At 43.6% G+C, this 27,494-nt stretch overlaps 2 protein-coding genes across 6 annotated transcripts in view; both read left to right on the plus strand.

Moving 5' to 3' along the window:
• The window catches only part of LOC131568799 (excitatory amino acid transporter 4-like), a 39,203-nt gene extending 35,244 nt beyond the window's left edge, over positions 1 to 3,959 (plus strand). For 4 of the 5 annotated variants that reach the window (XM_058820888.1, XM_058820891.1, XM_058820892.1 and 1 more), the window contains one exon: positions 2,345 to 3,959. In XM_058820888.1, the coding sequence (XP_058676871.1) occupies positions 2,345 to 2,376 (32 nt within the window). In that variant the 3' untranslated portion in view covers positions 2,377 to 3,959. Of the gene's footprint in view, positions 1 to 1,647; positions 1,675 to 2,344 lie in introns of all 5 variants that reach the window. The other variant, XM_058820889.1, reaches the window with a different exon arrangement.
• A 1,999-nt stretch (positions 3,960 to 5,958) lies between these two features.
• On the plus strand, positions 5,959 to 27,494 carry LONP1 (lon peptidase 1, mitochondrial). The gene is made up of 18 exons (XM_058820942.1): positions 5,959 to 6,203; positions 8,209 to 8,297; positions 8,701 to 8,820; positions 9,940 to 10,168; positions 10,688 to 10,749; positions 11,313 to 11,442; positions 11,912 to 11,995; positions 13,684 to 13,904; positions 15,158 to 15,296; positions 16,036 to 16,214; positions 19,623 to 19,710; positions 21,545 to 21,667; positions 22,398 to 22,514; positions 22,807 to 22,947; positions 23,033 to 23,198; positions 24,145 to 24,353; positions 25,615 to 25,779; positions 27,113 to 27,494. The coding sequence occupies exons 3-18, from the start codon at positions 8,744 to 8,746 to the stop codon at positions 27,275 to 27,277; spliced, it is 2,295 nt and encodes a 764-aa protein (XP_058676925.1). The 5' UTR covers positions 5,959 to 6,203; positions 8,209 to 8,297; positions 8,701 to 8,743; the 3' UTR covers positions 27,278 to 27,494.

Below are 27,494 nucleotides of genomic sequence, written 5' to 3' on the forward strand. Positions count from 1 at the left end.
CTTGCTCACAGTCCTGGTGTTTGCACAGATTATGCACTTGAGGCTTCCTGAGAACTCCACTGGCAACCTGTTTAGTTGCAGATACTAGAGTCACCCACTTCCTAAAGGAATGTGGGATCATACAGCTGGAATGGCTGGCTAGTAGCACCAATAGGGATCAATAGGCTTCTCATTAGTGGAAGATCCTAAAGGATTGTGAAAGAAGCAAACAGTTACAAAATTTATTATATCCATTATTCAGTCTTGAAACAGCTCTCTCCTCTACCAAGTTCTGCCAAAACCCAGTTAACTTAAATTCTCTTTAGCAAGCTCTTCTCATCCTACTGAAACTAGGAGGAGAAACACAAAGTTTAAGAACAATTTGCCCATCTGAGCAGCTGGGTGATACATCCATGCCAGGAATGACTCCCTTCTATGCAAAACTTGCTCAGAAAACAGTTTCACTCCTTATCACAGGATTCCTAAGGAAATGATTCCTGTGGTCATCTCTGCCTATTTTCAGAAGTGACTTCTCCTCGGTCACATTGCTTTGGAATGTGCTTTCAAACACCTCTATCTTTCTACAGATCCTTATCTTTTATAGGCAGAGACAAATCACTTAGCACTTGCACAGGTTTGCCAGATCCCAGACTTAAAAATTCAGGATATATTTTTCGATTCCTACCAAATGGAATTCAGCTTCTGTTTAACACACTTGGACATAAGCCCAAATTACATCCATAACATCTCAGAGTCTAAAGATATAAGTAGGGACCTGCTTCATCCATGCTCTCTCCCCCTTCCCTGCCATGGCCAGGAATACAGCTGGTATCTCTCACACCAGTGAAGAGGACCACTAGGACTTGTTCCATAACATCCAGGTCCATGAACATCCAGAAAAATGAATGTCTGTAACTTAACCAGGAAGATGTTAAGGATCCACAGTGTTGGGGCTGCTGCATTATAGCTGTCCTGCTTTTAACAATGGCTAAGAGCAGGAATAGCAGTGAGCAGCCTCCTGACCCATCGAGGTACTATTTAAACTTGAGATCTGCTCATTATTCCCAACCCACTATGTCACTTACACTTCTCTACCTTGGCTTTACACATTGATGTTTTACATACCTAGCCATAACCATACACTCAGAGGTGCACATTGTGGAAGGAAGACCTCAGAGGCATTGCCCGAGTCAAGTTTGCCAATCACAACTGCACACCTGCCCATGCTGCCATCACCAGCCCTAACAAAGCTTCCTCAAACACATTTCTTGAGATGTTCAATGCCAGATCATGAGGCTCTTTTTAGTTGTTCAGAAACTGCAGGGTTATATACTGGTGCTGCTACATTCCACATCCTGCAGGCAGAGTATTCTATTTTTATGGACTGGGCGATTATTTGGAGATAAATGCACAAATGCATCTCTTTCATGTAAGACTGGTAGCAGAACAGGGTAACTAGAAGTGTGTTGTAGCTCTGTTTAGCAGTGGCTAGCTCCACACTGTAAAGCAGCAAGTTGTTTGCTGACTGTGGAAGGCAGGTAGCTTATTTTGACATCTACTCTAGCAGGAGGCAACTGAGCTGGATAACAAATGATTATCCTTCTCTTTGTAGCACTTTTTAAAATCTTGTTTGAATACTTTTATAATGTCTGCTCTTCTCCTTTCTAGACTAAACAGATCCTGTATGTATCACAGGTAATAATCATTCATGTTCCTCTCCTCTGGACATTCTCCTTGCTGTTCCACATCTTTCTTGAAGTGGAATGACTAAAATTTGACACAACAATCCAACTAAAGATTTATTATTACTGAGCACTGAGGAAAGAATATTTCCTGTACATTAAGATTTAGACCTTGGACTCATATTACCATGGTTGTTAGCAGGCTATGCATCGGCTGATCAGGATAACTGCCCCTGATGCATACATACAGCAAACTCAAGTCTGTTCATCTTATCCTAACTCTTAGCAAGGTTAGACTCTTACTTTGATGAGATGGCTCTATCTGAGGACTGGATCTTAATCAAAGAGTTTTCAGACACACTGCATCAGCTTGTATCTATAGTGAGCTAAGACAGCACTAGCTTATCAATAACACTGCTCAGCTGACGAGTCTAAACCTTCATAAAGAACAGACCTGCTTATAAAACCCAATGAAGTGCTTTATTTTTTAACAATAGCATGATAGCATTGACCCTAGTCCACTGGTAATATATGAAAATTCCCACATCATATTAAACAGGACTGCTGCCTATCAAGCAATTTCCCAGCTTGTGTTTGTGCAGTTGATTATTACTACTAAAGTATAGTAATTTCAAGTTGTCCATATTGAACTGCTTATTGGTTTTCTTTTTTTTTTTTTTCAGACTACTTGTCCAACTTTTCAAGAAAACATTGAATTCTAATCTTGAAGTGACTTCCTGTATAAAAAGGGCAAACTGAAGGATGAATCAGAAGATTGTTGGATTGGATTCTAGCTCAAATGGGATTGAATTCTGGGAAGTCCTATGGCTTGGGTTACACAGACTAGATGGTCATAAGGGTCCCTTCTGGCTTTATAATATATGCACGTGCTTTCTGGCTTAGAGATATCACAAAGGGTTTTTCCAACCCAATCATTTCTAAAAGCTACCTGAAACAATTCTAATGATACTTTAATAAAACTCAGCAGGAGTCTAACCTGTTTTCAGTTCCTGTTAGCAGACATGTACACATATCACAAAAGGGACTCTCCATACCACATTGCATCCACATGTTCACAGATGTTCCCACAAAGCAGTATGCACCAAGCCTTGTCATTTGTGATTTCCTGCTTTCCACACAAGATTAGCAGAGCAAAAACAAGTAGATGCCTCATTTTCCAACAATGCAAACCAGTATTCCTTTGGGAATTTCAGAATTCAGTTTATAGCTCTTAGCTCTAGTGTTTACCCATGCTGTAACCAGATTATGATTGGAATTATGTGTTCACAGTACCTGAACATCAAAATATTGTCAGAAATTTGCATATACTTACATATATATTAATAAATATATATGAAAGAGGTCTGCGTGTGCAAGCATATGTATACATAGAATCCAATTTTTTGTTACTTATCCAAGAAGGAAAGCCAATATTAGAGTCTCACTATGTGTAAAGCTGCGTATTTCATTTTGGTGCACACCTGGATTTACTCATTTAACCCCAAACTTAAAAAAAAACCCTGAGGCTGTTCTACTTCATTCCAAAAACAAGTCTTTCAAAGCCAGATTTCCCAGAAAGGAGCTCAATGCATGCCAATTTAGACTTGTACCTTCTGGTGATGAAACGAGAACTTCTCAATGTATAGAAAAAACTCTCCACTGTGTCCTTGTCTGTACAAATCCAAAGACCCCCATTTGCACTGCATCAGTCTTGGCAAAGGCCGAGCTTTCAGAGCTCAGTCAAGAATACTAAAGTATTTGTACTTCTTCCAAATCCAGTGCTGACCTTGTACTAACTCAGCCTTCAAAACTGGATAATTGAGAAGTTTTTTATAATTTTATCCACTGTCTTTTAAAATTTCCAGATATTTGTGAGCTTATACACTCTTTACTACAGTCCTGCTGCTTCTACTTGCAGAAACTTTCTAAGTTTCTCCTATTTGCAAACAGATCTCTTCCTAATGGTTACAGATGGGATGAAACAGAGAGCTATCTCAATGCTAAAATTCACAAGTAGCTCTTGGATAAGGACATACCTCTTCAATACTAATTTGAAGAGAGAAAATCCAGGAAGAATATGGATTTTCAGTTAGGCCACATGTCACTTTATGTATGTTGCACATTGCTCCAGGAGTAAGAAGAACTGCCCACAAAAACTGACCTGAAATTGTATGTATTTCTGCTCTGCCCAAAGAAGAACTGGAAATCAGTACTGTACAGTGCGTTCATGGCATTCGTGCAATTTGACTCTGTTAATTCCTGAGAGCTTTTTCTTCATGCTGTTATTTTCAGTCTTAATACAGCTAGTTTCCATATTTGAAAAATAAAGGGAATTTTTTCCACAATACTTTTCCTTTTTTTTGCCCTATTTTTTCCTCAGTACTGTGACCTTCCAAAGTCAGAGACATGACTTTTCGCATGATGTATTATACTTTCTTATCTCCATGTGCCTACCTCATGGGTCAAATACCAATCTCAGATTTTGACAAGGACTTTCCCTAAAGCTTCTTCTTTGATGCCATCTTTAGCATATGTCCATAAACTGACAAAGCTACATGAGGTTTGCTTCATCTGCACCAAACAGCACATAGACACATACTTCCATCTCAGAGGCTTAAACAATAATGGTTTTACATTACTTGCTAAAATGTTGCATTAATGGCATAGCATCTGCAGAAAGTGAAAGCTGTTTGTTCTGCTCTTGATATCCCTTGTTCTTGTTTTCTGTTCCCTAAGGGACAGGAATCAAGCTGAATAACAGGGATGCTGGGGAAAGGGCATCCTCAGTCCCACAGCACCCAAGAAAGGCAACAGCACAGACTCAGAAGTCAGACCATAAGACAACAGCAAGTTATGAGCAGGTCTGAGGTGCAGGTCCCAAGGGAGGTTGCTCAGGGCCATTAAGGCCTAATAGTCCTCTTGGGGTACATCTGCAATCTAGCCCACCCCTCCTGCCCCCCAGCCATTCAGACTCCTGTGTGGTAGCAGCAGCTTGGCTGAGGGGTCTCTGAAGATGTCCAGTGCAAACCCCTCTGCTCAAGAGCAGAAGCAACTTGTTCAGGCTGCTCAGAACTTTGTCTGATTGGACTTTGAACATCCCCAAGGATGCACGTTCCACACATTGTTCCAGCACTCAATCACTCCCATTGTAAAAATGCTTTTATTTGTTTAAATAGAATTTCTTGTCTTTCAATGTGTGCCCATTGACTATTGTCTTTTCACCAAATACCACTGAGACAAGTCTCAAGGCTCCTTTGAATCTTTAAATTTAATTTAATCTTTCAACAGGATGGAAATATGGGCTGACAGGAATATCATGAAGTTCAGTGAAAAAAAATGCAATGTCCCACAGCTGGGGAGGAATAACCTCAGGCACCGGGACACACGAGGGCCAAACTGCTGAAGAGCAGCTCTGCAGAGAAGGACCTAAGGCCAGTGCCCGAGTTGAACCCGAGCCACTGCTGTGCCCCTGCCTGTCCTGGCCTGGTGAGGTTCAGGGACAGGAGCCTTCCCTGAGCAGTGCGGAGGCCACGGCTGGCGAGCTGTGTCCAGCTGTGGGCTCCCCACTATGAGTGCCCATGGACACACCATGAAGAGTCCGGAGAACTGCAGACATGATGGAGGGACTGGGCATCTCCCATCAGGAAAGGCTGGGGCACCTGGCACTGCAGCCTGCTGAAGGAAAGCTCGGGGGTTTCATAAATGTAGAGCAATACCTACCTAGGGGAGGTGTGAAACAGAGCCAGGCTCTTCTCAGTAGTGCCTGGTGACAGGACAAGAGGCAATAGGCACAAAACGAAACACGGGAGGCTCCCTCGGAATATCAGGAAAGACTTTTTTACACAGAAGCTGCCGGAGCAGTGGCACAGGGTCATTAGAGAAATTACGGAGTCGCTATTCTTGGAGATATTCGGCAGCTGTCTGGGCAGCCGACTGCAGGGAACCGAGGAGGAAAGGGAAGGCTTGGCAGCGGCCAAGACACGGTCACGCCGGCCGCGTCCCTCGCTCTGGTACCCGCCCGGCCGGGCCCGGACCGAGGCCCGGACACGCGCTCACGGGCGGGCTCAGACGTGCGCGCCGCCACGCGAGCCCGCGCGGGCGGGGCGGGCGCTGCCGGGAGAGCGGAAGTGAGGCGCGCGCGCCGGCAGCATGGCGGCCGCGCGCTGGTGGCGGCTGTGCGGGCGCTGGCGGCCTGCGGTCACCGGGCCCGCCCTGGGGCCCACGCGGCGCCGCCTCTGGGCCCCCGCCGCCGCCGTCCCGGCCCCGCTGGGCTCCGCGCCGCCGCCCCACGCCGCCTTCAGCGCCGGCCCGCGCTGGCACCAGCGCAGCCCTGGCGGTCTGTCGGGGGGAGACGCGCTGGAAGGCGGCGGCGAGGACGGCGGCGGTGGCGGTGGCGGTGGCGGTGGCGGGGCGGACAGCGGCGGGGCCGGGCCGGTCATAACGGCGTTGACGCCGCTGCTCGTCCCGGAGCATTTCCCCAACGTCCCGCTCATCGCCGTGACGCGCAACCCCGTATTCCCGCGCTTCATCAAGATCATCGAGGTGAGCTGCCGCCGAGCCCTCGGTGGGAGAGGGGCTCTGGGAGGGGCCGCGGACCGCCAGGGCTGTAGGTGCTCTGGGCTGGCTCGCAGAGGGGCCGGAGGCGGCTCAGCCCAGCCTTGCGGCCTCGGGCGGGGGTCCCGGCGTGGTGTTACCCCAGACCGTGCGGGGGTCACCGACCGAGCCCGCCGCTGGCGGCGCCGCATCTCCGGGCCGCTGTCTTTGCCTTGGCAGGTTCCTTGAGCTGCAGAGCGAGGCAGCCTCGTGCGTGACCTCCACGGGCAGCCGCTGCTCGGCCTTTGGCTCGGGCTCTGTAGCCGAGTCCTGTCGGGATAACGGTTTCTTTTGCGCCAGTTGAAGTTTCACAGTTATTGCGTCAGCAGCTCTGCTTCTAACAGCGAAGGTCGGCGATTCGCACATTATCTCTCGAAGTTCGCTGTCATTTTTGTGTTCTCTGCTGAAGGTTAAGCAAACGTGTCCTTGTTTCGGCGCCGTAGGTTGGTGTCAGAGCACCGAGACCCATGTTGGTGAAGGCAGCAAGCTGTAAGCTGCAAGGAAAAAGCAGGAATTCGGTGTAGAGCAGTACAGCTGCGGTGGGAGAGGTGTTGAGTGATGGGGATGGTAAACACCATTTCAGAGTCTGATCTTTTCCCTCTGCACCCCATAAAGACTTTAAGAGTTATGAATTACATCACTGATGTGTGACTTGAGCTTACAGGCCAGAAATACTTTTTCCTTCTTAAATGAAACCCAATCTGGAGCAAGTACTTTTATTTTTGTGCCTCTCTGGTATGTTGCTAGTCTGATTTTGATGTAAATGTAGTATGAAATAAATCAATATTTTCTTGTTCCTGTAGTATTATTTAGCATAATGTTATATCTACTATATATTTTTCTGCATATCCAAATGTAATATGTGCAGCTTCTAGTGTCTTTATAGATGTGTTAGGGAAAGGAGAAGATTATATATTATTAAGAGTGTGTAGTCATACCAGACTTATGTACAGAAGTCATCAATTTCAATGCTTGGGTCAACAATGTCTCACAGAATTGTTAAATGTTTTCTCTTATCCTGTGAGTTCATTGTGCTGCAATTTTCCTGACAAGGTTGAGTCTCTACAGGTGCCTATGGAATTACTAATTTTCTTCTGTTAATGTCTCTGACATTGGTGAGCATATTTTTCTAAACATTGTGCAAAATTAGAATAGCTGAGATAATAATAGGCCAGCAGTGGTGGTATTACTCGTGCTGTTCTGTCAGAACCATGCTGGTTGTTAGCAAAGCGTTGAGCAATGCACCTTATGTCCATCACTTTGAAGAGCAGGGTGACTCCATGCAACAGCAGAATTCACAATGAGTTATTTTCTTGGTCGCTGAGGATTCAGCCTGTTGTGATTACAGTTCCAGTGGTGCTGGGAGATCTGCCAGGGACAAGTGTGTGGCATCTAGAGATCAGAGGGGAGGAAGAAGGTAAATTAGGAAGAAATACTGGCTGAAACTCAAGGCAGGAACTCGGATTTGTGGGTGTAGGAGAGGAATTGAGCAGAGAAGGCTTTGGAGAAGAGGATTTTAACTAGGGTTTTTGGGCAGAATTCAGGCCACTGATAGGGAAGGGTGAACTAGCTCCCCATCAGGAGCAGGGAGCTAGGATGTGCAGGTATGGGAGGGGAAGAGAACAGTGATAGCAAAAGAAATTTATAAGATACTGTTCAAGTAACTCGGGTTTCTTGCTTGTAAGAGTTGTACAGATTAGGTCTAGTTCCTTCCCCAGCCTTTGAGCTTGTCTTACCTTGACTGGGAAGTGAGTTGTTCAAAATACTTAAATTTCATGTTTCTGTACCTTTATTCGCACCTCTATATCACTGTGCTCTAATGGAGACAAGAGTAGAACCATACAAGCTCCAGCTTCATAATTTAGTTGTAGGATGTCATCGTGCCTGGCCTTACAACCCTAGGAGTGCAAAGATACCAGAAAATCCACCTCTGATTGCATACCTGTTGTCCTAGGTGAAAAATAAGAAGCTGGTTGAACTGCTGAGGAGGAAAGTTCGTCTTGCCCAGCCTTATGCTGGTGTTTTTCTTAAAAAGGATGACAAGTAAGTTGTTTCTCTTGATCTTTTTAAAAAACACAGAAATAAGCTGTCCAGGTTGCATTTACACTAAAAACTGTCATCCTAAATGCCCTGCTTTGGATAGCATTGCAGAAATTGTGGCTGATCTTGGACCATCCTCATCCTATGAAGGTCTTTGTTGCCACCAGCAGCACTGCTGGGAGCTGCAGTCTTGGTTTAGAAAGGGTGTTGTTTGGGAAGGAGATGAGCTGTCCAGATACTTGGGTGATTTGGAAAGGGGTTACATGGTGATAGCAATGGGGATTAAGTGTCTTTGCCCCTAAGTCCAGTTTAAAGTTCTGCAACCAGTGATTGTTTTTTTCTTTTTTAATCTGACCTGCTATCTCAAGTTTCTGAATATCTACTCCAATTTTTTTTTGCTCAATAGCAACGAATCTGATGTGGTGGAGGATCTGAATGAAATATACCAAATGGGAACTTTTGTCCAGATTCATGAAATGCAGGATCTTGGAGACAAGTTGCGTATGATAGTCATGGGACACCGAAGGTTGGTTACTTTTACTTCACTGCATCTCACCAGACTGCTGTATAAACAGAGACATCAGTTTCACCACATACATGCATTTTTTCTACACAACTTGTGTATGGCAAGTTTTTGCTTTGTTACCATGCCATATCCTGAGAGTGCCAGGATGTTCCATCTACTGTCACAACTGTGACAGGTTAGCTGCAAAACAAAAGAGACAGTGCATGTCATTGTCATATCAACTGTGATACGATGCAAGCAAACATTCATTAAGCTGGAGGCTTAATGGTAATGGTGAAAAAAAATCTCTGGAATTAATTCAAGCCAGTATTTTTGCTTTAAAAAAGAAGGAGTGGAGGGGGGTCCAGAATTTTAATTATGTCTTGCCCCAGACATAATTTTGCCCCAGAACTGAAATGAAGAAAATATGATTATTGCTGAAAATCTAGTTTTAGCCATTTATGCTAGATATTTTTAACAAAGTTAATAAATTGTATTTTTAAAAGCATCAAATAAGTGATTTCCATTAGAAGGAAAAATACAAGGACAGAAATATGGCAGAAGAGACAGATCCAGGGTGAGTTTTGCTTTGAAGCATGGGGTTTTTTCCATCTCCTCACTTTTCTTCACTTGCATTTGTTCTGGACAGCAAAGAATGAGCAGTCCTGTCAGAGCTAAATTTATGTGAATTCACAAGTCAATTCCTTTTCAAATGAAATCTTAGACCTCTTGCTGCATTATCAAAGCACAGCCATATTTAAATGCATTTTGGAAATGAGCTACTGGTTTGGGGTTACTTGGAATAGAAATATTTCCCTATAACTCTGACGGGTTTGGTATTCCTAAGGTATAACTTGGGGATTGGTCTTTATATTTGATTGAGACATGGAGCACTGGTCAGTCATGTCCATAGGAACCACACTAGGTACCAGATTTGAGGAGCATTTATAGGGAAACACACAGAAAAGGAAACTCCTCTCTAAAAGCCAAAATAATGAAACATGGTGTCTTGCAAATGTGTGTCCTTTCTAAATTTTAGCTTGCTCAAGATACAACTTAGTCTTTGTCCTTTTCATGCTGAAGAGCTGAAATCACATGTAATAGGGAAATAGATTGTTGCTGGTTTCTTTTGGCTTTCAGGATTCGTATAAACAAGCAACTAGAGGTTGAGCCTGAGGAACCTGAGAACAAACAAAAAATTAGAAGGAAACAGAAGCGATCTAAGAAGGAGCCTGAAGAGGAGACTGGAGCAAAGGACCAAGCTGTGGAGCTGGTTCTAGATCCTGTAGCTGCTTCTTCAAAGGAAGTTCTCATGGTAGAAGTAGAGAATGTGGTTCATGAAGATTTTCAGATCACAGAAGAGGTTAAAGTAAGCGAATTAGTTTACAAGCTTGGACTTGTCCTGTAGAATTGCACCTACACTTCTTGCTTAAAAGGAGAAGTTCTAAAATCAGGCTCTAATGACACCTGCAGAAACTAGCACATACTCCCTTCTTCTCACAGTCACTGCACAAGGGGATTATATGAAAGTAAAGAATTTTCATTATAACAGCTCAGTTCCTTAAAACTGTTGACTTCAAAATGTTGCTGACTGAAGAGGCTGGTCTGTGCTTAAATCTGTGTGATGACCTCCATCAAACTGAGTGTTTCCTCAGAGGTGGCTTGGGTGTTCAGCCTGATTGTATCTTCTGGCCAAGAGCCAGTGGAGTTCTGTGCATGCAGAAAGCCAGTTTCTAGGCCTCGTTGCCTTTCCTGAGAGCAGGAATTGCCCCAGTACCAAGAACCATCACAGCCCACCACTGCAGTGAGTGGCTGGACTATATATTTGTGCTAAGATCTTCCCTATCCTTTTCCATTCTTTTGTGATTAGATTTTGTTGTGTTTATAGGCACTTACTGCAGAAATTGTTAAAACAATCCGGGACATCATTGCCTTGAACCCCTTGTACAGGTATGTCCTTCCCATGCTGCCCTGCTTTGGCAATAGCATGTTCTCAGACTGAAAGATGCTGACATTTTCTATACCACTTGCCTTTCTGTTATAATGAAGTAGAGATAATTGCTGAATTGTTACATAGACTTTTGGTTTGGAATGTAAACTCTGTCTGTTGTTGGAATCAAAGTTTTGAAAACCTGATGTCCAATTTAGAAACGACATAGAGTGATTAAGTCCTAAAGATCTGGATCTAAGTGAAACCCACTGCAATAAGCATCATGATCTGATCCATGTCTTACAAGCAGGATCAAAGTTTTGGAATCCTGGCCCAAAAAAATCCTACATAACTGTTTGGAGAGCATTTCAGATACTTAGTTTTATATATTGGTCATCATTCCTCTAACCAAGTGATTTATCTGTTTGTTACTGAGTATTGATACAGTCAAATTTCAAAAATAGTTTGCTATGAAACTGAGCTATGTTTCATTTTATTGCACTGTCATAACAAGTAAATTAGGATATTCCCTTTTGAATGTAAATTTACACACATTTTGGGGTTCTTTACTTTTTGTTTTCAGAGAGTCTGTACTTCAGATGATGCAGGCTGGACAGCGTGTGGTAGATAACCCTATCTATCTGAGTGACATGGGTGCAGCCCTAACAGGGGCTGAGTCACATGAGCTTCAAGACATCTTGGAAGAAACCAGTGTAAGATGAAGTTTTTAACTCAAGCAATGTGAATGGAATCAGTACATCTGTTGGATGTCACCTTTTCTTTACCAGCCTCAGTACAGAAGAGACTTCAGTGCTACTTTTGATGATGTGTTAATATCAGTGACTAGATTCCTGTTGAAGGATTTAGTAGGTCATTAGTACTGATTTACTGTGGGTAAATCAGAGTGCTGTGCATCTTTGGCAGCAAATAATTTTCTTTGCATGCTGTGGAGTTCCTACATGTTGATGTTTCCATACCTGCAACTGCTGTAAAGCTCCCCCAGACAACCTGTTGTTGGAGTTTTTTATTCTGCCTTTCTCTCTAGGACAGAGAAAGTATGTATATATGTGTGTGAGAGTGTGTGTGTGTATATATATATATACACACACATATATATGTGTGTGTGTGTTACTTAACAAGGGTATCGCATCTCAGAACTCATTCTGTGTCTATCTTCTGCAGATTCCCAAACGGCTTTATAAAGCTCTTTCCCTTCTGAAAAAGGAGTATGAGCTGAGCAAACTTCAGCAGCGTCTTGGAAGAGAGGTAAGTTTCAGGAGTAACAAATACCTTGTGTGTATTTATATTGTGTCCACCACTGTGATGCTCAGTATGTGTATGTGCTCTAAAGGGTGCATTATTTAGATTTAAGGTCTTCTGTTCTTGTTTCATGCACATGGTAGAAGTAACAAGACATGAGGCTACAGCATCTGCTGTTAAATTGTGTCTGAGTTGTAATTTCATGCAAGCAGATAAATCTAGAGGTCTGCAGTTTACCAAGCATCAGTGCAACAATGTACAGCCCAATACTGTATGTAGCGTGTACTAATGTAAATTGCACAATGTTATTTCAAATTACCTTCTGCTAACTCTTGTGAACTGCAATAGTTTCTGTCTGTTGTAAGAGTAAATCAGAATACAATAACTGCATCTAAATGGTAATGAAGTATGTGAAGTGCAAATATCTGAGAATATTGAGTCATGTTTTGTTTGTTAACTCCCAGTAACTGGGGCTTTTAGAATTCATGTTAAGTGCAAAATGCCTTTGGACTGGGATTGGAATGTTTGGAGACTTCTTAAGTGAATTGAGCAGTTGCAGTCTGCGGGACCAGATATACATCCAAGGATGCTGAGAGGGCTTATCAATGTCATTATTTTGTTTTTTCACTCATCATTAAAGCACTGTGGTCATGGAAGAGGTTTCTGGGAAACAGAAAAAGGTAAATGCCATTCCCATCTCCAAGAAGGAGAATCAGGGAGACTGTAGGCATGTTAGCCTGCCCCCAACCCATGGGAAGATTATGGGGAAAATTCTCCAATAAGCCCCCGACAGGCACATGAAGAAGGACATGATTTGGAATGGCCAGATTTCCCAAAAGCAAACTGCCTAATTGTCTTCTCTTATGAGAAGGCCCAGAACACAGAAAGGAAACATGGTTTAATGGTGTGCTTGGCAGTGCTAGGTTAATCGTTGGACTCAATGATCTCAGAGGTCTTTTCCTACCTAAATGATTCTAGGATTCTAGCAATGATTGTTGTATATCTTGACATTTGCATGGCCTTTGCTGAGGTCAACTGTAATAGTAGTCTGACTGAATTGGGATGTTACAGACTGGAAGTATGTAGTATGAGGTTGGTGAAAAAAATTGGCTAGACTAATGAGCAGAAATGGTTGTGATCAACGTGGTAACTTCAGCCAGCTACTAGTGGTATCCCCTCGGGGAGTCAGTACAAACCTACTTAAGTTCTGCCAAGAGAAATTCATAGTTCCAGACCAGGCCTGGAATAATCAGGGTAGAAAATAGCTATACAGGAAAGGATTTTGGAGCCCTGATGTGGGGGAAGCTGACCATGAATTAGTAGAATTAGTAGAGGAAGGCCAACTGCCTACTGGGCTTCAGTTGCCCCGTTAGGCAGCAGGTGGAGAGTAGTGGTTAGCACTCTCTGTTTGGTACTAAGGTGATCACATCTGGATTACTCTGCCCAGCTTTTGGTCTCCCCAACACAAACAGAACATTGAAGCACTAAATCAGGGCCAGTGAAGGCCACCAAGATATGGAGGGTGCTGGAGTATGTTATTAAGTCACTTCTTGTGTTAGAATACACTGCAGATGAGTTCCAAGTAGTATTTTCAATTGCTGGCAATGTCATAACTGGGAAGTATTTGGAAGAGTTTGAGGTTATATGGGCTGTACCAGGAACACATTAGTTACTGTATTTGTTGCTTTGTCTAGGTTGAGGAGAAGATCAAGCAAACACATCGCAAGTATCTTCTTCAAGAGCAGTTAAAGATCATTAAGAAGGAACTGGGTCTGGAAAAGGAGGACAAGGATGCTATAGAAGAGAAATTCCGTGAGCGACTAAAGGAGCTGGTAGTGCCAAAACATGTCATGGATGTGATTGATGAAGAGTTGAACAAGTTGGGCTTGTTGGATAATCACTCCTCAGAATTCAAGTGAGTGCCTGGCCATGTCATGCTGTCAGGGTTCGTTGGGAGAGTGAAACATCAGTGCAGTTCTGTTAAGCACTTACCTTAGTCCCTCCCCACCCCTCTGTTCCCTGTAGCATGTCATTGCATGATAGTATTTTTTCTCCAAATTGTCTGTGTTTACTTATGTAGTCTACCTCTTTTGATCATTTTAGGTCTTCTGTCTTCTCTTGCAGTCTGATGCTAGAGATACAAAATGTGCAGTTAGTTCTTCATGAAGTGTGCAGTGATTCTTTTTTTGCCCTGTTTTGGCTCTTCTTTCTTGTACTTTGGTGTCTTCAGTAGATGTGAGAGAAGCTGATACGTGTCATTGGCTACCTGAGATGGTCCCTGAAGTATTGGGGCAGGGTTGGAATTGCTCAGGAGTGAATGAATAGTTTGTAATATGTGTTCTGTGATGGGAATTGTCAGAAACTGAGGTTGAAGTGAACATTTCTCGTCTGTTGAGTCAGGGTGTGCTATATTATACAGCAGTTGGTGTACTCATCAGCTCTCTTAATGTTCTGGGTCTCTGCTTTTAAAAGTATCTTTTACAGAGTAAAAGACTGTGTTTAAGGGCAGGCATGCCTTTGGATGAGCAGCATCTTGGCCATCATAGAAAAGACATACTCGGCTTCACGGGCAGCATTAGTACCTTTCCCTTTCCTTCAGAGTTGTAACAGTGGTTGCAAATTTGCAAAGCAAGTACTTGGGAGAAAAAAGCCAAAGCTCTGGTGGCATGGCAGTTGTCCTCAGGTGGATCCTGAGCTCAGACAGCCCGGCTGTGCTTCCCTGTGTCCATGACTGTGCACAATTTGATAGTTACTGCATTGTGCAGACCTTCCTGTAGACTTGAATTCCTGATCAAAGTATGTAGTTTTAGAACAGTGAGTAGTGGTTGTCGTAGCAGAGTGCTGTGTTCAGTTTGTTTATGCTGATTATCTCTACTGTTAACTTCCATACTGGCATCATTTTCCTCATCTTAAATCTCTCTCTGTGGTGTTGGAGATTCTTTATTTCAGAAAAGCAAAAGCTGTGAAAAAAAGCTTTGTTTTTTGGTTGTTTTTTTTTTGTGGGAGGAAGTTAAAGACTGTGAAAAAGGTTAGCAGTGACAGCCCAAATAGTGATGGCTCTTTTCCATGAGTAGTTTATATCCCACTTGTTCTGGATGAGGTTGTTTTGGAAGGTGTTGGAGGAAGACATGAGCTGGTCAATCACTCTCATTTGTGTGTTTCTGTCAGTGTTACACGGAACTATTTGGACTGGCTGACATCCATCCCATGGGGTAAGTGTAGTGAGGAGAACCTGGAGCTGGCTAGAGCCCGAGCAGTTCTGGAGGAGGATCACTATGGAATGGATGACGTCAAGAAGCGAATTCTGGTAAGGCAGGAGTAGGCACTGTGTCCCATTTCACATTGCTTAACATCAAGCATTTTGGATGTGTTTTAGATTGCAGTTGCCATTTAATTGGTGTTAATTCATGCATCAAACAGAAAGTTGCATAAAAGACCCAAGTGTTCTGGTTATCAGTCCTTAATTACTTGTGGCAGTGAAGGTGGCATTCTCATTTCAAACTGCAGTATTCTGGTTTGCACTAAATGCTGGGCAAGAAATAACTTGTACAGTTATTTTTTCACTGTAAGTGTATAATCAGTTGAGGTTTCAGTTTTGAACTGTGGTCTTTTGATTCCTCAACTGTTTGGTGTCACTTGAGGGTTGTCTGTCACAGAAGTGTGAAATAAGACAAGCTTAACTTAGCGCATGGAAGTGGTACAGTAGGAAATGCTCACATGTAGCTTGAGAGACTCAGGTGAGAACAAGAGAAGCTGGGAGAGGAACTTAAATTCTGTCTTCTCACTCCAAGGCAGTGAGAGAGACTGCTTCTTCTGGTGAGATTGATACAGAGCACAGAACCTTGGTAGGGGACAACCAAGCATATAAATAACCAGAGGCAAAACAGATGCATCAGTATCCTGACTTAGCCTCTCCCCTTGCCTTCCCCCAAGTCCTTTGAGAACCAGTTTCATTTTGTAATCACTGCTTGACCTGATAAACAAATGTGTTTTGGTGTTGCTGATGTTCCCTTCTGTTCACTGCTGGTGCTTTATCTGTTCTACAGGAATTTATTGCAGTGAGCCAGCTGCGAGGATCCACCCAGGGGAAGATTTTGTGTTTTTATGGTCCCCCCGGAGTCGGCAAAACCAGTATTGCTCGCTCCATTGCCAGAGCCCTAAACAGAGAGTACTTCCGCTTCAGTGTTGGAGGGATGACTGATGTTGCAGAAATAAAAGGACACAGGTCAGTGTAACTTGAGAAATATCTCTATCCAGCAGTTTTTTACTAAAGTAAATAGGAATCTAACTGAAGTTGGACAATGTATGTAATTCTCATCTCTGTTCTGCCAACCCTTGCTGACAGGAGTTGAGATACAGAAGGAGGTGAAAAAGATAACAAAGGGTGGAGTTTGGAAGATAATTATATTTGTGCTTTTAAGTGCAGTTGCTCCCTGTTTCTTGTGTATTCTCAGTTTTGACAAGCTGAGTGAGCTACCCAGAACCATTGGAGTTTCTGTAGATGTCAGAAGTAGAGAATGGTGACAAACAGGGTCATTCACATGTGTGTTCAGATGTGATTGAGACTTGCTTTCCAAATAATCAGGATGGAGATGATGCATGAGGAAAACCTGGAAACAAGAATATTCATGGGGATAACAAGAAGTGAATGAAAAATTGGTAGATTCATGGAGAAAACAAGAAGTTAATAAAAAATGGGTAGATCTGACCCTTCCATAGGTTTATATTCCTTCCACATACAAAAAATCCTTGAATGGTTGGGATTGAAAGTGACCTCTGGAGATCGTCTAGACCATTCTCCTGCTAAAGCAGGGGTGAAGGCAGAAGTGCTTAACACCTTCTTTGCCTCAGTCTTCAGTGGAAATATGGCTTGTCTTCAGGACAGCTGTCCTCCTGGGTAGGTAGATGGTGTCAGGGAGCAGAATGGGCCCCCTGTTATCCAGGAGGAGGCTGTCAGAGAACTGCTGAGCTGCTTGGATGTTCATAGATCTATGGGACCAGATGGGATCCACCCCATGGTGATGAGAAGCTGGCAGATGAGCTTGCAAAGGCACTCTCCATCATTTACCAGCAGTCCTGGCTCACTGGGGAGGTTCCAGATGACTGGAAGCTGCCTAATGTGATGCCCATGTACAACAAGGGTGGGAAGGAGGATCCTGGTAATTATAGGCCAGTCAGTTTGACCTCAGTATTCAGTAAGATAATAGAACAGTTTATATTGAGTGTCATCACACAGCACTTACACGGTGGCCAGGGTATCAGAGCCAGTCAGCAGGGGTTTAGGAGGGGTAGGTCATGTTTGACCAACCTGATCTCCTTTTATGACTAAGTAACCCACCTGATGGATGCAGGAAAAGCTATGGATGTTGTTTGGAAAGGCTGTGGATGTTGTGTATCTGGGCTCCAGCAAGGCCTTTGGCCCTGTCTCCCACAGCAGACTCCTGCAAAAGCTGCAGCCCAGGGCTGGGACAGGATCACTCTGTGCTGGGCTCAGAACTGGCTGCATGGCTGTCCCAGGGAGTGATGGTGAATGGAGCTGCATCCTGCTGGCAGCCAGGCACCAGTGCTGTCCCTCAGGGTTCCTTGGGAGGGCCAGTTCTGTTCAATATTTTTATTGACCAGATGGATGAGGGGATTGAGGCTTTCATTAGTAAATCTGCAGATGACACTAAGCTGGGAAGGTGTGTCCATCTGTTAGAAGGTAGGAGGTCTCTGCAGGGAGACCTGGAACAGTTGGAGGGATGGGCGGAGTCCAGTGAGATGATGTTTAATACGTCCAAGTGCCAAGTTCTGCATTTTGGCCACAATAACTCCCTGCAACATTATAGGCTGGGGACAGAGGGGCTGGATAGTGCCCAGGCAGAAAGGGACCTGGGGGTACTGGTTGACAGCCAACTGAACATGAGCCAGCAGTGTGCCCTGGTGGCCAAGAAGGCCAATGGCTCCTGGCCAGTATCAGGAATGGTGTGGCCAGCAGAACCAGGGAGGTCATTCTTCCCCTGTACTCAGCACTGGTGAGGCCAAACCTTGAGTGCTGTGTCCAGTGCTGGGCCCCTCAGTTTAGGAAGAACGTTGAAATTCTTTAGTGCATCCAGAGAAGGGCAACAAGGCTGGTGAGGGGCTTGGAACACAAGCCCTGTGAGAAACGACTGAGGGAGCTGGGGTTGCTTAGCCTGGAGAAAAGGAGACTCAGAGGTGACCTTATCACTCTCTACAGCTTCCTGAAAGGTGGTTATAGTCAGGTGGGGGTTGGTCTCTTTCACCAGGCAGCAACTGATGGAACCAGAGGACACAGTCTCCAGGTGCGCCAAGGGAAATTTAGGTTTGATATTAGGAAAAAGTGTTTTACAGAAAGAGTGATAAAGTTCTGGAATGGCCTGCCCAGGGAGGTGGTGGGGTGACCATACCTGGATGTGTATAAAAGAGGACTGGATGTGGCACTCAGTGCCATGGTTTAGTTGAGGTGTTGGGGCTGGGTTGGACTTGATGAACTTTAAGGTCTCTTCCAACCTGGTAATTCTGTGTAAATCAGGTTCAGCTACAGCAGGTTACACAGGATTGTGTCCAGACAAGTTTCAAATGTCTCCAGAGATACAGATCCCACAGCCTCTCTGAGCAGCCTGTTCCAGGGCTCTGCCCCCCTCAATGTACAGATGTTTCCCCTCGTATTCAGGCGGAATGTCCTGTGTTTCAGTTTGTGCCCATTAGCCTGTGTCCTGTCACTGGGCACGACTGGCAAGAGTCTGGTCCTGTCCTCTGGACACTCACCCTTCAGATATTTTTACACCTTGATAAGATCCCCTTTCGGTCATCTGAAGGCTAAACAGTCCCAGCTCCCTCAGCCTTTCCCATGAGAGATGCTCCAGTCCCCTGATCACCTTCACAGCACTCCACTGGACTCTCCCCAGCAGTTCCTTGTCTTTCTTGAACTCCTAAGTCCAGAACTGAGCACAACACTCCAGGTGTGGCCTCACCAGAGTAGAGGGTCTGCAACTGAACATAAAATCAGGGGTGTTTTCAAACCAGTAAGAATGGCCACTCTGCAGAGTAAATTGAACCTGCAGGGCTCTGTCTTACCCAGAAGCAGAGAAAAATATTTTCTATGTTTTTCAGTTCTCTGTTCTGTGCCTCTTGACCTTCACTCTGTTGTTACCCTCTTTGCTTCTGCTTGTTTCTGGATACCAGAAACAATCTCTAGCAGGAAGGTTTTATTTTGCTATTAGCAATTTGTTCCTTTAGTATCTTTTGATTTACACTGGTCTTTTTGTCCCTATCAAGCGAGGAAGCAAAATGTTACTTCCTTTAACATTTCTTTCCCAAAACCTATGAAAAATCAAACATCTCTATTCTCAGCCTAACCTCTTTGCTTTTCTCTAATTAAGGAGTGGTTTAAACTAAAGATAAAAACTGTAGTCCAGGAGTGTTTTGCCAAAATTCATGTCAGTTCTTTACTAGAAACAGATTAGGTGGGTCTTGATGCTTAATATGGTGATGGAGAATGCTTTTGGAGATGTTGAAGAAATAAAGACTTGTTTCCCAACAGGATATACTTGTTCTGTCAGCTGTGTGATGTATGCTCTGATATATGCTGTGGTTTTCAGTGGTTCCCTAAATACAATCTCTGGTAAAACAGGAGGACATATGTTGGAGCAATGCCAGGAAAAATCATCCAGTGTCTGAAGAAGACCAAGACAGAGAATCCGCTTATACTGATTGACGAGGTGAAGTATTTGGTCTTTCTTCTAAGTTTTGCTCTTAAAGACTTGTATCAATTTGTGATCCCCAGAGAAAAGGTGAAGCAGTAACTCTTAAAAATCCCAGGTTCTTTCTGTTCATATGAGGCTGGGCTTTTAAGTTCTCTGGGTGACACTGGTACCTTAGATGCTTTGTTTTCTCTCCTTATAGCAGACTCCAGCTTTAAAATTCTAGTTGTGTCCTTCTGATTAAATTATAGCTGTTTGGATCGTAATGGACCTGGCTGGATATTCAGAGTTTCCGTAGTTCTTGTGTTTCCTTCATAGGTGTGAGCACATCACTGTGCGCAAATCCACTGTTGCCTGTGTGATTATTAGCAAGAGTCACTCTCAGTAGGTCTAAAGTAGGACTCCAAGGAATAAGATGCTTACAAACAATTTGTGGTCTGATTTGAGAATAAATGAGTCAGGGTACCAGCCTAATGCTTTGTCAAAAAGCAAATAAATACAGGATATAATAGCAGGTGATCAGAATAGAGTCAAGGTATGGCCTTCTTGTGTGCCATACCTGGGAAGGACCAACAGCAGATGTAGCCTCAGGTCTCTTCACAGAGAGCACAACTCTGTCCCAGGATTTTTCCTGGGAAAGGCAGGGAGAAGTTCAGAGAAGAAGAGATAACAATTCTTATCTCTACCTTGCTGCGCCTGTGGTTTGGCACATGTGGAATGTGTTATGAAGATTGTTTACTAAAAGGCGTTTGTTAATTGGATTCTGCTGGTGATTGTTTGGATTGATTGGCCAATTGGGTCAAAGCTGTCTCCAGACAATCTCCAGACAGTCACAGGTTTTTCTGTAGAATCTTTTCAGTATAGTATCCTTTAGTATAGTATCTCTTTAGTATATAATTTAGTATATAGCATTAGTGTAATATAGTATAGCTTAATAAAGCATTTGTTCAGCCTCCTGAATCATGAAGTCCGAGCACATTATTCCCTGGCTGGGGGATCACCTGTTTCTGCAATAAGCAGGTTCTTGGGAGGAATGGTATGTGGGACCAATAAACTGTCATCTGTTGCAGCATGATCTAACCAATGAGCATCGTGATTTGAAAGGTAATGGAACCTGTAGGTTATGATACTTGACTGGTGTTGGCCAGAAGCCCTGCCTTGGCTGTAGCAGTGAATTTCAGTAAGGCCATCCAGTTAATGCTACTCGTAAGGGAAAAGAAGCAGCAGCCCTGTTTGTATCCTCAGAAGGAAAGTTCACAGTGCTAGAAGAGCCGATGACCTTGGCCATGGCCCTGGCAGCTGGCTGTAGTGGCCCTACTTGAGCTGTGGGGTTGTTCAAAATGACTTTGGCAAGTCCCCATGAGCCTCAATCAACTTATGACTGACAACAGCCCAAGTCACTAATGTGGCTCTGCTTGAATAGCTGTGTGCAGGCTTTTTGCACCTTGGGCAGAGTAAGGAGTGTGTCTGCACTTGCATATTAGGGAAGTGGTGTAAGCTAGCACTCTAGTCCTCTCACTGTGGAATATGTGTTCTGGTCTGTGCCTATAGCTTATCTCAGTTTAACAAGTAGTAGCCCACTAGTAGTAGTGCTTTTTATTGTATGCACATTGCCTGAGACTTCAGAGTGATTTTCTGCAACATTCAAAAGTCCTGTGTCTTCTCAGGCGTGTCATGTGCTCACACAGGAAGATAGTGGGGACTTGGATGAGTTCACAGAAAAGTGGTAGACTGGTATTGGATGTTAATGAACACTCATGAACATTTTCAGATGGAGCCTTGAAAAAAGTCTTGCTTGAGAATTTATCATTGTAGGAGGCTTCTTAGAGTATTAAATTCTTTTCTCCCACAGGTAGATAAAATAGGAAGAGGCTATCAAGGGGATCCATCCTCAGCCCTTCTAGAACTATTGGATCCAGAACAGAACTCTAACTTCTTGGATCATTATCTTGATGTTCCTGTGGATTTGTCAAAGGTATTTCTCTTTTCTGCAGAGATTGTAGAGCCAGAATGTCTGAATGTGTTTCAATGCACAGATTTCCTGTCCATGAAAAGATGCTGATATTCCATTGGAAAATCAGATGGAACATAAATGGTACACAGCTGTCTCTGTAGGAGTTGGTTTTAACTGAAGTGTCTGTACATGAAAGAACATTATCACCCACATATGTCCTGTAGCCCTAACTCCCTGTAAAGCCAGGGACAAACAGATGTGTGGTTTCCACTAGAAAAGGCAAAAGTTTTCCTTTACATGATGATTGGCAGAGCTGCTGTCAAGGGAGGTGGCCTAATGCTGTGAAACTTTTGAAATTGGTCATCTTTGCATACTGTTGCACATTTTGTGCAGCTGACATAAATTACAGAATTGACTTATTAGGAATAGGTATAGATAATTGGGTCATTCTGAGCTAATTTCCTAGAAGGTAGAAAGAACTTCTGAGTGAGATCTAGATCTCCCATTTTCTGGTCCCTATCAAACCATTCCAATTTCCCAGTTTGTGCATTGTGTATTTCTAAACATTTATTTTGGGGGTATGGAACATGCTAGTACATAATTCTAAAATCCAGACTTTGATTAAAAACTAATTCCACAGATAGGGTGATCTTGCTCTTCTCTTCAGAGAAACGCAGAACTTAGGAACTAGTACTTGAGGTAAAGCAACTGGTTAATGAAAGTTCTTAACAGGATCTTTTAATGCTTCCAGGTACTTTTTATTTGTACTGCCAATGTAACAGAAACCATTCCAGAGCCACTGCGGGATAGAATGGAAGTGATCAATGTGTCAGGATATGTAGCAGAAGAGAAACTTGCAATTGCAGAGGTAAGGGAAATCACTGTTGTGCTTTATGTGAATTGTATCTGGTAGATTTTTTTTGGCAGATTAAGACTTACATATTTACATCCTACTATGTCCAGAAAAATTAGGCACATAACTCTGTATTTTGGACAGAGTTCCTTTGATTTGAACACATAGTTAAAGTAACTCTAGTGTGCCATAGGCTGTGGACCCCAGAAAGCAGCATTGAGCTAACAGCAGAAAGTTGAGTGAATTGGAACCACTAGCCTTTTGTCACAGATACTAAGAGAAGGATGTGGGGGATTATTTCTTTCAGAGATACTTGGTCCCTCAAGCACGAGTTCTCTGTGGCTTGGATGAAAACAAAGCTCAAATCACATCAGATGTCCTGACTGTTCTCATCAAGCAGTACTGCAGAGAGAGTGGGGTGAGGAATCTGCAGAAACAAGTAGAAAAGGTGAGGGGAAGTTATGTGTAACTGTTACCACTGTGCATCAGCCTTCTCAGCTTTTTTTACAGAGATAAATTACTGTCTCGCCCAGGTATTGAGGAAATCTGCCTATAAAATTGTGAGTGGAGAAGCAAAGATGGTCCAAGTAACACCTGAAAACCTGCAGGATTTTGTAGGAAAGCCCATCTTCACTGTGGATCGCATGTATGAAACCACTCCCCCAGGAGTGGTGATGGGTCTGGCCTGGACAGCTATGGGTGAGACAATATTAATTTTGGGTTAATGCCTACATTTCTGTGTAATTTTCAAAAGTTGAATGTAATAGTCAAACAGAACTGAGTCCAGTGATGTTATTCTACAGGCATCAGTAAAAGGAATTGCCTTTGGCCTTTGAGTCCTGAATACTGCTTCCTTAAAGAAAGGAGCCTTTCTTTTGCCCTTACCCAGGCTCATCTTAGCTTAGGGCCAGCATGTTTTCTCTTCAAGCTCCATACCCCGTACAAATGATGTACATTAGGAACATCAGCAGCAGGAGGTGCCACTGTGAGACATAGGACATAGCACAGCTGAAGAACGCCGTGTCTCGTCAGTGATGTGAAACACTGACTTGACCTCTGGTGTTGAGGGCACGTGTAGGTGTTCCAGCGCTCTGTGGAGTGGGGCAGTTGGCTACTACCATTCATTGGATTACTCCCCTAGTAACCTGTGGGCTTATGTGCTCTACAGGATGGAAATACAGCACACAGCAAAGGAAATGACCTCTTCATACTCAAATTGACCTTGGGTAGAATTCAAGTAGTTAAGAGGGAAATTATCAGTATGGTGAAGAAGGTAAATAGATACGCGGCACTGGAGAACTGAAGAACTGAAGTGGCTAAAAGTGTTCTGTGAACTCAGCTTACTCTCTAGAGGAAACAAAAAACATGAAACCATTATAAGAACTTGGTTTTTTCCATTAAGTAGGGATTGCATCTGTGTTCCTAGAAGGTGAAGTCCAAAAAAGCAATGAATGGAGACTGTTGAGATTTCTAGCTGGCCTTCTTGAAGGTATTTAAGGAACAGGTTTCAGCTGCTCTTTACTCAAGGGCTAGTGTCTCATCAGAGAGCAACAGTTCCAAATGCCTGACATAGCTTCTCCATCACCAAAACCTTCTAGTTTAATTTGCCTTCAACTTTTTTCAGATGTTGTTTTTCTTTTTTTAGGAGGTTCCACTCTGTTTATTGAAACATCCCTGAGGCGACCCAAAGACAAGGAAAACAAGGATGGGTCACTTGAAGTAACAGGGCAACTGGGAGATGTAATGAAAGAGAGTGCCAAAATTGCATACACATTTGCAAGAGCCTTTCTGATGCAGAAGGAGCCCAAGAATGATTTTCTTATATCTTCTCATATCCACTTGCATGTGCCAGAGGTAAACTGATGCAGAGTTCACAGAGCATGTACAGCAACCCCGACTGGTTTGCTCCCTTAGATGTAAAGCTGGAAGGTGCTTCATTTGTCCATATGTTGTGCAGAATGCCCTCTTCTAGCAGTAAAACCAAGGAATGAAGACATTTTCTTCAGGCTCCTGTGCAGGTCTTCTTATGAGCCATGTTTCCATTCCTTTCTACAGCAAGCATGTGGCAAGAATACAGGGGCTTGGATAATTTTCTAAAGAAACCTTAGCTTTTGTTACAGCTGTTGGCCCTGTTGTGCAGGTGGGGAAACCATGACATAACATAGAGATAAGTGATTGGGATAAATGCTTGGATGAAGTTACAAAGACATCAAAGTTTAGGTCTCTGTGTTACCAGGCCTTCTTAAAGGCTTCAAGTAATTTACACATATTTGGAAATACTATTCCTGATCTCCGTGACGTGCTTCTAGTACGTGTAATGGCACTGGTTGCTTTGTCCAGTATTTGGGGCTGAAAATAAACGCCCACAGTGCTCAATGGCTCACATGCTGTGTAACAAGCTTTGGGCAGGTGCTTTACTGAAGACAGATTTTGAGCTGTGATTGTGCCCCAGCTTTACTTCTGGATTAATGAGTGCTCTGTGTGCAATATCTTAGTTGCAGCTTGCTCTGGGTTTGTCCAGGTACACATTGTTGTCTGTGAATTCATTCCCCGAAAGATGAGAAAACAGCAGACATGATCTCTGTCTCTACTCCCTCTCAAACATTGATTTCTTCTGTTCTTACTACAAAGAGGTTTGATCTCAGATAAATCCAGACTGTTACTAGTTCAGGCCTGGATTTTGTGGGGCTTTATATACTGATCTTTTCTGCCTTGAATGATTTTTGATGTTGTCCTCCACTAGTTTGTTACTCTTGACACTCTCCCCGTGTGATGTTAGACTTGGGTCTAACAAAGAGCTTCAAATTGTTTGTGCTCTTTTTTCCACTGATGTTGCTTACTCAAAGACCTGAGCTCCGTGAGTATGGTGGTGGCATCAGGCCAGAAACCACATTTGTGAACTCATTTGTGGATTATTTCTCATGAATAAGGTGAGGAATGTCACAGTTGTTAATATATCAGCCAATTCAAATAGCAGGATTCCATCACACACACACGCAAAAAACTTTATGAGGCTTCATGAAATTTGACAACGTTAAAACAAGGACAAGAGTATGTCTGACTCTGCTGCTTCTTGACTGAGCAGGGGAGTTGTGCTTTGTTTTTTTTTAAACAGGGAGCAACCCCGAAGGATGGACCAAGCGCAGGATGTACCATAGTAACAGCTTTGCTGTCCCTGGCCATGAATTGCCCAGTGAGGCAGAATGTAGCCATGACTGGAGAAGTGTCATTGACTGGAAAAATTCTTCCTGTTGGTGGAATCAAGGAGAAGACTATTGCAGTAAGAGCTCTTCTCTCATCTCTGTGCATTGTCCACAGCAGAGCCCTGGGTTGGACTCCGTGGGGACAGGGACAGCCAGGGAGGGATTGCTCCTTGAACTGGAAGAGGCAGATTTCATTCCATACACAGGTTGGAAAAGTGTGGGATCTTGGTTGTGTCCCTGGTTGTGAGGAAAAGGATGGGACCCCAGGCTTTGTGCCAAGGCATGTATGTTAGCCTAGCTCAATTCCACCTACACTGGCAGAATTGAAGGTGACTGACAGCTTTAACTGGCTGTCAGAGCTGTCTGCTCTACCAGACTAGTACAGTCCGTGCTGTGCTGAATTGCTTGTTTCAGGAGGGCATCCAGTGGAGCTTTGACAGCATCTCTAAGTAACATTCTTAAAATCAAGGCTCTGTTCCCTAATTCCAGTGTGAATTTGTTTGAAATTTTATACAGATGTCTTAGATAAGAGGAGCTTAGATTTAGTATTTGTAGTTTTGGTTTAATCTGTTTTGTTTTCAGAATTTCTTTCCAAGCGTTCAGGCTCTCTCCCTACTTTTCACCTGCAGAATTCTGGCCTACGTAAGCCTTGCACCACACTTTTTTCAGTCAAGAGTGTTATTAGGTCTTCCTCCATTGAGCTGGGGCTTCACATCAGTGTTCTGTCACCAGATATATTTGGGCTACAGCTTTGTACAGTGTGATTTCTTTTCCTTGTATGACTTAAAAATGAGTAGTTGTTTGTAATAGTCAGTACAGGACTAACCTGTGCTACAGCACTGAGTGGCTGCACTTGCAGGAGTGTGAGTGGCCACAGGCCTGAACACAGGATCACCCCTAAAGCAATGGGTACAAACCTGTTCTGGGAGGAGCAGCTCTACTTTCTGTGCTCCTTCCAGGGAAGGTGTCTCTATGAAAAGGTTCTGTAGAATTTTACTAAGGGTATTGATGGGGTAGGTTGGTTTGACAAGCTGCTTCTAACTTAGCTTTCATCCAAGGCTTTATCGTCACCCAAGCTGGAACAGATACTTAGAACTCTGTGAAATAGTATGAATGTTCTGAACAATCCCCCGAGCTGCTGACATAGTCCAGCTAAAATGCCTCCCCTCCTGATCTGTCCCTGCAGCTGAGATGGCACTGGAGACTATGTTTTGAGGCTTGAGGGGGGGATCTAGAACATGCTTCACCCTGGTGATACCTGTCACAAATGCCCTTGGTGCTCTCCATAGAAGAGAGTAAAGCTGGATCATGCTCCAGAATAACTGCTCTTGCTTTCAGAAATGGGGATGGGTGTTTCTGGTACATGGAAGGATTCCTAGGACTCAACAGACCAACTTTTTCTCCCCACAGGCAAAGAGGGCAGGTGTTACCTGCATCATTCTGCCATCAGAGAACAAAAAGGATTATTATGACCTCGCTGGATTCATTACAGAAGGACTGGAAGTGCATTTTGTGGAGCACTACACAGAGGTATTTGATATAGCATTTTCACGGCGGGATCTCACTGGAGGATGACATGCGGTACCCTTGATGGCTGGAAGGTGTTCTGTCCCCAAGCACTCGGCCCCCACCTAGAGATGGGTGACATGGGGCAATCCTGAAGTGGGACATGAAGCTATTGCTGCTGCGCAGCTGCCAAAATGAATTATGGCTCTGCTAGAATAAAGTATTTCTCAGTCTTTAATACTGAATTATGATCCACAATAAAGGATTTCCAATTTTGCCAAAGGAA

The sequence above is a fragment of the Ammospiza caudacuta genome, chromosome 28 (genome assembly GCF_027887145.1).
Source record: "Ammospiza caudacuta isolate bAmmCau1 chromosome 28, bAmmCau1.pri, whole genome shotgun sequence".
Lineage (NCBI taxonomy): Eukaryota > Metazoa > Chordata > Aves > Passeriformes > Passerellidae > Ammospiza > Ammospiza caudacuta.